General features: G+C 38.9%; 1 protein-coding gene across 1 annotated transcript in view; it reads left to right on the forward strand.

Moving 5' to 3' along the window:
• ST6GAL2 (ST6 beta-galactoside alpha-2,6-sialyltransferase 2) overlaps positions 1 to 15408 on the forward strand; it is a 61618-nt gene that overhangs the window by 29274 nt on the left and 16936 nt on the right. Inside the window, exon 2 of the mRNA XM_063127475.1 lies at positions 8247 to 9242. Coding sequence (XP_062983545.1) covers positions 8297 to 9242 — 946 coding nt within the window. The 5' untranslated portion in view covers positions 8247 to 8296. The remainder of the gene's footprint in view (positions 1 to 8246; positions 9243 to 15408) is intronic.

Below are 15408 nucleotides of genomic sequence, written 5' to 3' on the forward strand. Positions count from 1 at the left end.
GCTTTTTCCGTGGTACCAGGCTGAGCCCAAGACCGTGGAACATGTGGCCCGTTGCCACGATTTGACCCAGCTCTGTGTGATTACTCGCGCAGAGCCAGTAGCCGTGCATGGGGCGCTGCACTCCTCAGGAGCGCTGCGCCCATCGGGGTTAGGGTGGGGGGAGCAGGAAAAGTAGTTAAAATTTTAAAAACACTTACCTTTAGCACATGACAATTCGTGCGCTCCTTCCTCTTTAAAAATAAAAAATGGTAGGCGCGACGCCTTTCTTCCTGAGGTCGTTGCGCCTCACGTGTAAACAGAGGAGGGTTCTCATGTTAATCACAACGCAAGATCTTCCCTCCTCCGTCGCGGACTATAAGGTAGGTCTATTATTATTATTATTATTATTATTATTATTATTATTTATTTATTTATTTATATATATTCTAGCTAAGGCCTGAAGCTCACAGTGGTTTATGCAATACTCAGTAATGAATCCATGGTAGAAGTGTGACCAAGATCCAAATCTCCATCACTGGATTACAGTAGCACTCCAATATTCTATATGTATAACATTTTGTTTCCTAATTGGAAGACTGTTACCACTTCAAGATGGTATGACTAAACCCTTGTAACCAGGAGGAAGTAACCTTTTGGAACGATGATTCCTGTCTTCTCGTGGCTGCAAACTTAAGCATCTGTCTTTTAGAAAGCAATTTGGCTTGTTCTCGGCTGCACTTTCTGTTGTGTTAATGCCGAGTAATATAGCATTAGCACATACATGTATGTAAGAAAAGAAACTTTTATTCTAACCATGCTGAGAGCATATATAAAGTGAGTTATTGCATTCAGAGTGTGAAACTCTGTGAAGATCTGTAATGTAATAAGCAATCACAGAGGTGTGCATGACTTTTTGAGACTGAAAATTTATTTATCCTGTCAAAAATGTTTTAAAATTCCTCAGATCAGCTATTTATTATGCTTCTTTAAGTATAGTGTCTGGAGTCAGACTTAAGTGCATCCCAGGCTATATGTACCCATTTGTGTAGGTGTGATTAATGCAGTTCATAAAAGTGCTGCTATAGGCCTTTCTGGCATTGAATGGGTCATTCATTACCTATAACTCCTTCTCCCAGCAGCCATTTCTGGTTGTAATATACCATAGAATATTCCTGCAGTCATGCACAGTTACACATGATGTCAGAGCAGAGGAACGTGCTGTTTAGAACTGTGGTTTTTCAGTTCATCCACTCTTCTAAATTGAATGGAGTGGGCAGAGAGAAATCAGTTCCATAGGAGATCAGAGTGGGTTGAAAATGGATAACAGTTTCTTGCTTGTCCTCCAAATTAATAGTCACACTGTGCCAATTCACTTGTATTTAATTTCACTCAACCACAAGAGTGCTTTAATAACACCACTGTTAACATTTCAAATGCGCATGAACAACTACATGGCAGTCTGTGATAGAGGACGGTTGTGTGTTTTCTATAGAGAAGTTAGAGTAAACGAGTCTATACTTCCTCCCCAGCAGACGTAATTATCCATGGTGGCTTTAGGGCAGATGGTGGTAGCAGCAGCAGGAAAAAGGCCAGATGGCATATGCCATAATTCACACCCCCAACTGACCCTTATAGCTCTTCAGTGATAGTATGATGGCGTCTTCTCATTTTAAAACTGGAGGCTATTTGCTATCTGGTTGGCTGTCTGCTTCAGCTAGAACTGCAAAGGATATTTACCAGACTCCAAAATCTGGTGAATATCCAGAGACCATTCGGTCAATGTAACTTGTGGTCACCACTGGAATTTAGCTCTGTTTCTATAGTAGGTCCTAAAACTTAGCATTTCTTTTATGGGGCCAAGATTTTGCAATTTATAAATTTATCTGTCAATGAGCTATTAGTAAGAGAAATCTGTATTCCAGAATTCAGAAGTGCACATGTATCCCAAAATCCTGCGGAGCAATTTCTCTGCTCAAGGATTACTTGAAAGGGAGTTCACTGAACTTCTACCTACATTACTGGGCTTTTGCACTACTCTCATTCCCTTCAGAGGGATTTGTCCAGAATAACTATATGATAGGTTGGACTTATAGTTTATATTTTAATTAAAATTCTTCCTTCCTTCCTTGACTAATGAAACTTTTTTTTACTTGGTTGATTCTTCTTTTGTTTTGTGTTCAGTTTTTGACTGCTTTAAGCATGGCTTCAGATGAATTTTAATTTTTCATACATTTAAAATTAATTGATAATTGCAAGTTTTCTCCTCTTGGAGAGATGGCAAGCATATTTATTTATTTATTTAGAATATTTATATACTGCGCCCCATTCAAAATTTTGGAGCGGTGTACAAAATAAAACAAAACAGAATAAAACACCTTAAAATAGATTTTTAAAAGAAGCAAAATGGAAAGAGAACTGTGAACCGTGGCTGGTCATTAAGGAAAGGCTTCCTGGAACAATAACATTTTCAGGAGGCACCGAACAGAATACAAAGTTGGCTCCTGCCTGACCTCCAGAGGCAGGGAATTCCATAGTAGGTGAGGTTACCACACGTATCTGTAATGCTTCCTAAAGGACATTCACACATGCATCTCAATTGCTCGGCAAAGACTTTACAGACCTGGTTTGCACATGAAGACAATCTATCAGTTTCAAAAAGAGAGAGTTTGTCATGCACAAGTGGGTGTACTGTCTGTGGCATGCTTCCTTGTTCTGTTTTTACTCAGTAACCCGTGATCGGCTCCTTCTTAGGTTGCTGAGTGTGATCTCGGAACCCAGTCCACTGGGGTGTTAGGGGCTAAACAACCCAGCAGTTAACTCATGGTTATTGTTGGGCTCCACCAACCATGAAATACCTCCAATGAAAAATGTTTGAGAAACCTACATCTGTGGATTTTCACCTGCAACAAATAATCCATGCATACATGTGATGATTAGGGACATCAGAGAAATCCACCATGGAACCAAATGAGTTCAGAATTTTATGAATTCCCAACTGACTGGCTTTTCCCCTGTTGGGTGGAGTCCACAAACTTACAGGCCATTTTTCTAACCTTCAGGAATTTTGTGCAATTTTCATCATAGTAAAATACACATTTAAAAACACGCACCCAAACATGCACATTTCCTCCATAGGCTAAGCGTGAAAATTCATATTTGACATGAATTTGCTCAAGGAAATTGGTTCCAGTCATTTCCCCAATAACACCGGTGGTGGTAATGAGGGAGTTTCCTGAAAATTTAAAAGAGGGATTGGTAAAGAAATTAAAAGATGAGAAAGTACTTAAAATAAGAGATTGGATGGAGAAGATGGGAACTAAGGAAGAAATAAAAGAAAAATTAAAGGGGGAAATATATCATGGTTCAATTGTATCCAAATGGAACAATGGACCAAAAAATGGCTAAAGGATAATAGAGATTGTAGAAAGAATACTAAATCTGAGGATTTGATCTTACAAAAAGAGAAAGAAAAAGGAGAAAATAAATCGATAAAAGGATTAATGAGTGAAATATATAAGATTATTGGAAATGGAAACTCAAGAAGATTCTGTTAGGATGGTATGTGAAACAGATATGAACGAGAAAATAGAGCAACAGGACTGGGGGAGGATATGGAAACAAAGAGTGTTGAAAAATATGTCTGTAAGGATAAAAGAAAATTATTATAAGATAATTTGGAGGTGGTATCTAACTCAAATAAAATTAAATTTAATAAACAAAGAGAACTCGTTACTTTGTTGGAGAGGATGTTAGGAGAAAGGAACGTATATACATATGTGGTGGAATTGTGAACACGTACAAAAATTATGGGAAATGGTGTATAGAGAAATAAATGAAATAACTGGAATGTATTTAGAAGAAACACCAAGTGTAGCATTACTATCAATGTATGGAAATCTGAAATGTAACCAGATGGAAAAAGAATTAATAACGAACCTGTTAACAGCTGCAAGGTTAATGATATCCAGAAATTGGAAGGTTCAAGGAGATTATGATATAGAAGATTGGTATAAAGAAATATGGGCTATTGCTATAAATGATAAATTAATGTGTAATTAATAAAAAACAATGATTTTGAAGAGATATGGAAATTGTTCCTAGAACATGTATTTCAAAAGGGAGATGAAGAACACCTCCAGAAGATTCAATGCAAATTTGGAAATTAGAATAAGATCCCGAGGGTGGGGGGCACTTATTAATGTGAGTTAATTAAGAAGTAGAATGTATAGCTAAGAAATAAGAGGAATGTTGTGTTAGTATATGATTTATTATGTGTTGTTGTGAAATAATAATAAATAAATAAATAAAACCAGACGCACCCAAACATGCACATTTCCTCCATAGGCTAAGCGTGAAAATTCATATTTGACATGAACTTGCTCATTTTGGTGGAACTTTTGCATATGCGAATTTGCACAAATTCACATCTGTGCAAATTCAGAAACTGAAAAAGTCTGATTCCGTCACTGGGTGGATGACAGCACAAAAGGCACCTGACAATCTGTGAAACACAGATGGAACTAGTTTTGCACAATCCGTACATTCCTAGTGACAATGAAGTTGGTGATGAAATAATATGCCCAGGTGAACAGGGTGTTAGAAATTAAGTGATTTTTTAAGAAAAGTTTCTGTGTCTCTTGTCAATGCTCCTAGCCCCTGGCCCTTGCTTAAGACCGATTCATATGACACCTGAATGCCATAGGAGCTGCTCTGATGTGGCTGCTTTCAAAGTGCAGTGAGTGATCTTCCCACTACAGGACTTATATCACTTGAATAGTGTATGAAGTTAGGGCATCTGTGTATTCTCCTTCATAGGGTACAGTCTTCTATTTGAGGATGCCCTTTGTTTGAACGGCTATCCAGGCCAAGTCCGGCACAAAGATAAAGAAGGGACAGTCAGGGCCCTGAAGATGCCTGTCAGCCGTCAGCACCTGGTCCTACACAGCAGACTGATCAGGTGCACAAGTCACTTGGTTACAATCATCTCCACAAGGGTGAGATGTATGGTATTTCTATTGCAAGTATAGTAATTATTTCTAAATCTTCATCTATACATATACTATAGCATATGCAAATAATAATAATAATAATAATAATAATAATAATAAATTATTTCTTACTCGCCTCTTCACTTTGATCGAAGTGCAGAACAACAGTAAATATAAAATACATAAAACTGAATTAAAACATAATATACATTGTTAAAACATCCTAAAAGCATTCTAAAAACATCCTAAAATTCCACTGGATATTATAACAATCTTTTGTCCTCCTTTTTGGTGATGAATTTCCTCTTTTGGGGGTGACATGCAAGTGGCCACCCTGTATGAATTTGTTCTTTTTCTTTACATCTATTGCACCTGTCAAACTCTTGATACATTCAGATATTCTGAATTGAATATTTGAATCATTTTCATTCTTATTAAAATGTCTAGTTTAGACTTTGCTTTGTGCAGCTTTGTGGATTTTTTGGGTGCTTGAGGTATTCTACATTCTACTGCCTTAAATTTATGGGGAAAGGCTCAATTGTTTTTGCATCGTGCTTTATAAACCGGATTCTGGTTTGTAAATTACTGGCATCCATAACCACTGCTAAAAATCAGCTCAAAAGAGGATGAATGCTAAATTTAAAAAGCAAGCAAACAACACTATAGAAAGGTAAAGGTTGAATACAAAATACAATATCTTAACTGCGTAGAGCTAGCAATACAGCTTCATACATAAATGTGGGCTGCAAATTGTCACTTTGCATGGCTATTGTAACACCAGGGTTGCATCCGGACAAGACTTTTATCATGTTATTGCTCTGCCTCATTCACAGAATTTTACAGGTGGTCTGGACTTTCCTGTCATTTCCTGCCATTTTTTCCCATCTTTTTCTTACCATTGGAAATCTATTAAGGAAGAAAAGTTCAAACAGCTGCAGAATCCCTTCTGATTGGCAGCACTAGCACTCTACATCTGTGTAAACATGAAGCTTACTGTGTAGATTCCTTGTTTGTTCCATCATTTATTTTAATCTGTTTTCCCTTCTCTCAGGCCGTAGCTAGACCTAAGGTTTATCCCAGGATTGTCCTGGGGTCAAACCTGTTCATCTAAGTGCCACACAGGGCATCCAGCGCTCAGGCAGGGACGAACCCGGGATGATCCTGGGATAAACCTTAGGTCTAGCTACAGCCCCAGTAGTCTGTTGTCAGCTTTCTATTTCTATCTATTTTCTCAAAGCAATTACTATACGCATCTATGTGAGAGCAACACAGCAAATGCAGATTTGCTGTTCTATATTTATGTGCTTAGAAGTAAGGCAAGAAAATGACTTAGATGCTAATTGCATTGGAGGCAATTGCGTTCTGCATTGTGCAGCACTGAGTGTGCATAATTGTGTGTGTGTTTATGACGCACCCACAGCCCTTTAATACAAGTCCCTGTATGAACTCCTCACTGTTGCATAGCCCTTCCTCTCTTAGTTTCTGCAGAGGTGTCCATAGAAGACATGGACTGCTGACTGAAATTGTTTCTCAAATATCTATCAGGTAAATCACATTTTCCCACTGAAATTGATGTTCTCTGAAAAAAGCTGTGGCAAAGAAATTCCTGGCAGTCTCTACTTGAAAGGAAGGGTTGTACAATTGAAAATATGAAAAGCCATGTAGCCGCTGCAACCGAGTGAGTGTGTGTGCGCGCGTCCATGCTTTGAAGAGAAACTGTCATTTGCTTTGTGCTGGAGAGGATTCTTAATTCCTTTTGCTAACTAAGACCACTGAAACATTTTCTACTCATGTTGGATGGTCTCCCTATCAAGTTTGAGCTCCCCACAGCCTGGGAATGTCTGGCTACAAAATTCACAACCCCTACTAACCCTGGGACAAACTTCTAATTGAAAAGCTGCAGTATACCCCCTTCCCTTCTTTTAGGAGGAGAAAATGCCCTACTTAACATAACAGTGCCTAACGTAGAACATCAACTTGAACCATCCTGACCTCATAGCTGCCTGTCTTTATATAGTGTTTTTTTAAAAAAGCAATAGAAACTTTAACAATAGAAAGTCTTGAAAGAGAAAAGTTTGAAAGGAATAAAGACTCTTCTTCCACTCAGCTCTCCTCCTGTAATAAATAGAAGGAGGCCTAGTTTAAAGACATTAAAAGTGCCTTCTGTTGCAAAACAATGGGGGCTGTGGCACAGGGGCTACAGTCAGCTACTTGAATGGGATCAAAGGAAAACTAAAGCTCTTTCAGCACAATATTTTCACTAGAGAATATTCTTCATTTTAATGCAAGCTGAGAATCTTCTGATCATTTGGGACTTTTCCACACTGTAATTGATATAAATACCAGTATTGTCATTTTTTAATTATTTTTAAAAAGCACCTCTCCCTAATAATAGTACTTATATAGCACTTTTTGGTATTAGCAGTTGTATATACATTTATTTATTTATAATCTTTTCAATATCCCTGTATGATAGGCCAGTATTATTCCATTATTGCAAGGAGGGCTGATGCTTAGAGGGGCACGGGGTAGAGTCAGAATCTGGACTAAGGGTTCCCTGATTTGTAGCTCTGTGTATTAGCCAACCGGCTTCATACACCCTTGTCTTGAATATGTAAAGGTTCAGTAAAGATTTTGTATAATGTCTGGCTAATCTTTTAGGTATACTGAAGATCCTGTCTTGATAGGTTGAGTTGAGCTAGATTGATTCCCTTCAGACCTATCCTAGCCTATTCATCCTGCGATTAGTGTAAGTTTTTAAAATGTTTTTAGTGCAGTGGGATTTTAAGACTGCAGATGCACTTATCTGGGAACACCATTGAATTCAATGGGACTTGCTTTTTGTAAACATCCAAAGGATTGTGCTGTATTAAATTCATATGACAGTCCATAGTGAGCATATGTCTTCTACGTAATAATAAGATTGACATGACCCTAAATTTCCTTTTGGTTTCCTTTGTGTGTGTTCCCCCCCCTCTTTGAAAAACCCTTGCAGGTGCTTTTTCAAGTTGATTTTAGTTCAGCTAGAGTTGATAACGCTAAGATTTTATAACATGCAACGGTGGGTGAAAAACTGACAACGTTATGCCACAAATAATTTGGGTATGACATTTATTTGGAAGAAAATTATCTACCTACCAAGAAATGTTCCTATAGACAAGCATATCACAGCTTTTCAGATTAATTATCCTTGTCTTCATAGTACTTTAATTTCATACTAAATAACTTGATGCTATTGTGCTACTTTGAGAACTTCACTGGTGTTATTATTTTTTCCAGGTTTGATTTTCCTTCACCAGTCCTTTAGAGGAATTGGCACAGACATTGCCATGAAACCCAACTTGAAGCAATGGAAACAACTAATGCTGTTTGGAATATTTGCATGGGGCCTCCTCTTCCTAGTTATCTTCATCTATTTCACAGATAGTAACACCGCCGACGCAGTTCCAAGTTCCTTCTCCTATATTGAGACTAAAAGGCTTTTGCCCATTCAAGGCAAACAGAGAGTTATCATGGGAGCAATACATGACCCTTCCTTCTCTGAAACAATGGATGGGAATGAGGTGCTTCTCAACAAAGATGTCTTAGATTCATTTAAATCAGGGACTGGGAGCATTAAAAAGTGGACTGACCTAGATGATGGCTTTGAAAGTGAAGAAGAGTTTTTTCCTTCTCAATTAAGAGGAAAATCAAAAAGTGCTTTCTATCAAAGGGATGGTGATTATTTATTTGCTGCTGGTCAGCCTCGGTCACATAGCAGTGTTCAGCGAATAGTGAAATTAATCTCTGCAGAGGGGGAGGATCAGAAGAGAAATGCTTTGCAGAATAATTGGCTCCCTCAAAGGAAGATAAAGAAAAGACACGCACAGCATAGGAGAAGCCAGATGTTTGAAGAGTCTGATGAATGGGATGGAATATATTCCACAATGTCAAAATCTTTCCTTTATAGGCTTTGGAAAGGGGATGTCTCCTCCAAGATGCTGAACCCTCGCCTTCAGAAAGCAATGAAAGATTACTTGAATACCAATAAGCATGGGGTGCGGTTCAGAGGAAAGCGAAACTCCAAACTGACTTCAGAACAGCTCTTCTGTGAGCTAAAGGCACGTGTAAACATCAGAACCATTGATGGCAAAGAAGCCCCCTTTTCTGTCCTTGGATGGGAAAAACATGTCCCCCAAATTTCTCTGAGTAAACTATATCCACATGGGTTTGGAAGCTGTGCTGTTGTTATGTCTGCTGGTGCCATTCTGAACTCTTCTCTAGGAGATGAAATAGGTGGGTGAAGATGTTTCAGTAAATGGATTCCATGGCTGGGATCCAAATGGCCATACATGGCCTATTTATGGGCACCAGGGCTTTCATAGGAACTTAAGAGGAGCCCTGCTGGATCCTACCAAAGGCCTACTTAGTCCAGCATTCTATATGCCTCTTGAGAAGTCAAAAAGCAGGGCATGAAGGCAATAGCCCTCTACTACTATTGTTCCATAGAAATGAGTATTTGGAAGCATACTGTCTCTGAACCTGAAGGCAGCATATAGTCATCATGGCTAGTAGCCATTGATGGATAACCCATGAATTTGTTCAACCCCCTTTTAAAGCCATCTGAGCTAGTGCCCATCATGACATCATGTGGCAGTGAATTCCGGAGGTTTACTATGTGCAACTTTTGTCTGTCCTAAATGTTATGCTAATCAGGTTAATTGGATCACTCTGGATTCGGGTGTTATGAGAAAGGAGGGGGAATCTTCCCCTTCCTCATCAGCAACCCCCTTCTCACAGCTCAAATGAATCTCCCCCACCCCCTACACACACACACACACACACACACACACACACACACACACACACGGTGCTTTTGAGAGGGGGGCACCCTTTCGCACCAGGATCCAATGCAGAACAAGGATCTGCAGTTGGAAGAGTAAATTGGCAGGATTGCTGTGTCAATAAAAATGGACTGTACTTAGCTTGACTGCCATCTCTCATATCTTTAGTACAGCAAAATAAATGGCAATGGCAATATTTTTCTTCTATAACTGTTAGTACCGTATATACCTTGGTACAATTTTAGCGCTTGTTTGCATGATTATGTTATCAGCTCTTCTAAATGGTTGAGTATCAGACTTGATTACATGGTCAAAGGTGCTGTCAGAGCCTGGAGAAAACAGAAAATGAGGGAAAGAAATAATCCTATATAAAGAGAGGTTATTGGCTCCATTCTATTTTAACTCTGAACAAGGGGCTGTGTACATCCACAGTTCTTACTGCATAAGAATGTACTCACTTGGATTATATGTGAGCAATTTTATAAATGTTTTATATTGAGCCAGGCAAAACTGGAGGTTATGTCCTATATCTAGTGCTCATTGCTTGTGTAGAAAAATGGCACAACCATCTCTGTGTGTGTGCACGTGTGTGTGTGCACCTGTTGCTTTTCTAGAATTAATTCAATTAGGGCCAAGATAGTAATTATGGGAAGATCTGTGATTGGTTTGGGGGGGAGTCTTTTATTAAAAAGCACGCATAGGTGGGTATAGAGATACATAACAAATTAATTTGGTTTGCATTTCGATGTGAACTTACTCAGTTCGCACCCTCCTGAACCTAAGCACCAACAGGAAAGCAGTTAGATATTAAAAACCATAGTTTCCCAAACTATTGATGCAGGTCACTGGGGGGTGGGGGAGGACACAAAATGTATACATTTGAAATTGAATATAAAAATGTATATTTGGGGAAATATGCACAAAATGGAAAAATTGCTTGCAAAAATACACTTGAAAAAGTGTGTATAACAATGCCTATATTTTGAAAACTGAACATGAAAAAGTGCATAAATTTTTGGGTGGACTTAAAATCTTTGAAATCAGAGTTAGGAATGGAATGGAATGATCTTAGTAGTGGGAAAATGAGAACCTGAGTGAAATAGAATTTGATAGATTTGATCATTGTTAGATGAAGGTGGCGTTAATACTTTCCTTCACACCAATTCCATGGTGGAAATAACACACATTCTCTCTCTCTCTCTCTCTCTCTCTCTCTCACACACACACACACACACACACACAAACACACACAAAGCTGCTATTTACCATGAAGAGGAAAACAAGTACAACAAGCCCAAATTTCATTTTGAGACTAGGAATGTTTTAACAGTAAGTTCACTGTATTAATAGTTCCCTGATTCTCCTTTCATGTCAAGCAGAATGAACAACTTGTTGCCCTCCAGATGTTTTGGCATACTGCTCCCAATATTGCCTATGCTGGCTAGGGCTGGCAGGGTTTGTAGGCCAAAACATCTGGATGGCTCATCCCTGATATAAAGGTTAAGGAGAGGGGGCAAAATATTTTACCATTTCAGATCTCTAAAACCAAGAAAAGTTGGTCTCCAGGTGCTTTAAAATATGCACTGGTAAAATCCATATTTTCACATCCAAGTATACTGCTGCATCGTACTGCTGTTTTTAGGTTTGTTTTTTGCTTAGGTAGGTTTTCCTTTAAATTTCTGTGATGTGCTAGAACGGCTGTCATTATCCAACTACTGTGATAGGCGTCCTGCTCAGCACAAGTGCCATGCTGTCCTGGCACTGAAAATCAAAACAAGGTAACCTCCAATTCTGAGAGACATCCCACTGGTTTGAAAAACCTCTGAGGTGAAATAGTTCCATAGTCTCTTCCCTTCCCACTGTGTGCTGTCACTGATAATGAAGCAAAATATTTCCATTTCTGGAAACACTTTTTCAAAAAGACGGAAGGAAGGAAATGTAGTTAACTTAGAAAAGAGGGCAGTGGGCATGATCCTGCTCCCTGGAGGTCCCACTAGGCATACATTTCTCAGAGTGATGTTTTACTCTGTACAGCACCATGTACATTGATGGTGCTATATAAATAAATAATAATAATAATAATAATAATAATAATAATAATAATAATAATGTTGTTTTAAGGGTTTTTTGTGGGGGGTGTTTACTATTACCATGTTAAGATCTGGGAGGCCTCTGAGCCAGGGGCCTTCAACTCTTAATAAGAATTATTATTATTATTGTCTTCAGTATACTGTACTGCAGGGCTCATTCTTCCCTTCTTTCTAAGTCTGCTCACTATATTGTAGTTGAGGAAGCCCCCACCTATTACACAATTGCAGCACCTCAGGCTGCCTTCATTTCCCCTAGCAACTTAGTTTTCCCCACACAAACAAAATACTCTTTAAGGACTTATTCATGTACACAACCATAGTTTCTCTCCCCTCAACCCACATTTTTTTCAATACAATCTATGGCCTTAGCTAGACCTAAGGTTTATCCTGGGATTGTCCCAGGGTTGTCCCTGCCTGTTCCCAGGATCCCCTGTGTGTCATTTAGATGCACAGGGATGACCCCGGGACAATCCCAGGATAAACCTTAGGTCTAGCTAAGGCCTTAGATGTTTAATAGTCACACTAAGGCCATAGCTAGACCTAAGGTTTATCCCTGGATCGTCCAGGGGTCCAACCTGTTCATCTAGGTGACACACAGGGGATCCAGTGCTCAGGCAGGGGTGAAACCTGGATGATCCCAGGATAAACCTTAGGTCTAGCTGTGGCCTTAGTCACTGAATTGAGAGGGAAGAGCCTGAGGATAATGAGATCCAAGCATCACACAAAGAGCGTTTCCTTTCCTGCTTTTCTTCTACATACCCTCAAGGTGGCACTGTGTTATAGCAGAATAGCACAAATACACAAGTGGAAAGGTGGTTTCTTTCGCTTTTACAAATAAATGCTACATTTCCCCTGCTCTAAAAAAAAAAAGTTGTATAAAGTGCTATTTATAAACACACAAAACCGGAAGGTCATGATGCTGTTTAAAGAACCCACAAACAACCCTAAATAGGGAATGATGGGCATACAAAAAATGCCTAATATAGAAAACATCCTAGTCTCGATATAATCCAGAATAGGGGAGCATGACTGGAAGTGCATATCCCAGGCTCATCCTTGTATCTTAGGCCAGATCTACACCAAGCAGGGTTTTGCACTATGAAAGTGGTATAAAGGCAGTATCTACACTACTGCTTTATAGCGGTATTGAAGTGCACTGACAACTGTTGGGGCCCATGACACATGCCATATACTGCTTTGATAGTGTTCTATCCTGTTTGGTGTAGATGTGTCAATGGGCACCAACAGTTGACAGTGCACCTCAATACTGCTATAAAGCAGTAGTGTAGATCCTGCCTTACTGTTGCTGATTCCCACTCACAAGCGACATTCTATTCCAAGCCATCGTTTTATTGCAAATGCATCCCTTCACAATGAATTTATTCTCTCTTCATATAGCAGCCTGGATCAGTTGCTGGGTGGAAGGGTTCAGAATGCTGGGAGAGCTGCCAGCAGTCAAATGCCCAGGAACAGCTGCCCTGTCACATTTGCCATTGGGTGTAACTGTAAAGCCATCATGATTTCGCAAACAGTTTATAGGGCAGTATGAGAATGCGCTCTTTCACGTTCACCTCATGGCAGCCTGATCTGTTCTGCTCACTTGTACTGTTTTGGCAGGGCCTTGGCTTTCATTCAGTATTAGAAAGGAAGACTCTTGGTATCTCCTCCTCCTCCTCCTTTAAGTTCTAAAATTCCAAAGTCTAATGTTTCATTCATTATTACCCACTCTTATAGGTAAGAATTGCTTATTTCACTTCCATGTCTCCAGGATGATGGCAATAATAATAATAATAATAATAATAATAATAATAATAATAAGGCACATTTCAAGTATTCAATGAACTTTTTTCATACACTTATCTCAGCAATCCCAAATTATAGCTAAAAAATCTGGCTATGATTTTCCTCCAAGAAAATCACAACACCTGTTACTTCGCCCATCCTTGCAGCTAGCCTGATTCCCTTCTGCCATGCTTATTTTTCCTTTGTACATGGCGGCTCTTCTGCTTCCTTTGCTGGCCCAGGCTATGATCCTTCGGGGATTCCTACTTGAGGTCACTGTACTGCTTGGTCACTGAGGGATAGAGACTAGCAGAGAAAAAGGCCAGCTTATTTATTTTGGCCTGGCCTGCCACATGCTTTCTTTAATTCTGCTAATCTTCATTTTCTGTTCATTTCCCACTTAGCTTTAAATCATACATAAACCTCATGGGGCTCACAGACGGAGATCTGTTCAGAAGTTACAGCTTTAGTATGAAGTTCTACATCATGTGGCAAGGCTAGAGTGGCCAGCTGTCCTACTTTGCAGATCACAGTCCTTTATTTCTAGGGTTGCCAAAGGACAGTCCTCTATTTGAAGGGCTGTCAGTCCACGTCCAGTTTAAAGAGAAAGAACCATAAGAAGGGAGAGCTAGGCTTTGAAGTTGTCCATCAACAGCACCTGGACAGCAGACTGAACTAAAGCAGACAGCAGACTGATTACACAGGCCATCTCGTCACAGTCATCCACACTTGGATGAACTATATTGCATTTATATATAATTTACAGTAAGTATGTCTAAATCAGCATCTATACATACAAATTAGCATATGTAAATTTTACGCAGATTAGTGCCATCAATTAGTGCCATCAATTATTTATTTATTTATTTGTAAGATCATGACTGCAGTTCTACAAACTGCACAGTTATGCTGCTGACTGGTATGAGAAATACCTATCTGGAAACCTTATCTATGCAACATAGGAACTGAACATAGAAACATAGCAGCCACGCTGCTTTGGAAACACCCTATGAGGGTATCAACAGTATATTTTCTGACTACCTAGAAACCTGAATGTTGGCATGTGTAGTCCAGAATTTGAAAAATGTGAAAGTGGGACATTTTATTTACATTTGAAGGTCAAAGCGCAAGATGCAAACTATATTTTGTATTAGTGGCCAGGCTAATTAGTGGGGTTATCAGTATAAAGAACTAAGAATGAGCCGTCATTTTATACTTCCTATAATCATTCATGATAGTGAATGAAAGGTCTAGAATCCAGATAAAGAACACAGCCTGATTAGCAGGCTAATTATCACAAGGCAGTGAAGTGAAACTCAGGAGTTATGTTCAATTGTATTGGTAGACCTTGGGTGCCCCCTTCTGGTTTTCTGCTATAAATGCTATAAGGTTTATAGAGATTCTGCAAAAAGGATGCATGTGGAATATGAAAGTGAACTACTTTAACCAGCATAGCATTTTTATAATACAGTTTTAGGTCATGCTTTACTCCTAACATGAGGAATATATAGTCATTTTATAGTATCATTTCTCAAAAGTTCACATAAAGCTAAGGGTAAAATTAATGCTAAAGCCATTTAAACAGAAATAACTGTGTGTTTTATTTTAACTGTAGATGTCAAAGCTATCAGCAGTTCAGATACATACTTTTAAAAGCATCAAATAAGGAAACAATGCAGAATTTTAAAAACAAATAAGGAAGCAATGCAGAATAGTGATTATTTTGCATTAGTTGCCATTTATTAT

Source organism: Elgaria multicarinata, chromosome 5, assembly GCF_023053635.1.
Source record: "Elgaria multicarinata webbii isolate HBS135686 ecotype San Diego chromosome 5, rElgMul1.1.pri, whole genome shotgun sequence".
Taxonomy (NCBI): domain Eukaryota; kingdom Metazoa; phylum Chordata; class Lepidosauria; order Squamata; family Anguidae; genus Elgaria; species Elgaria multicarinata.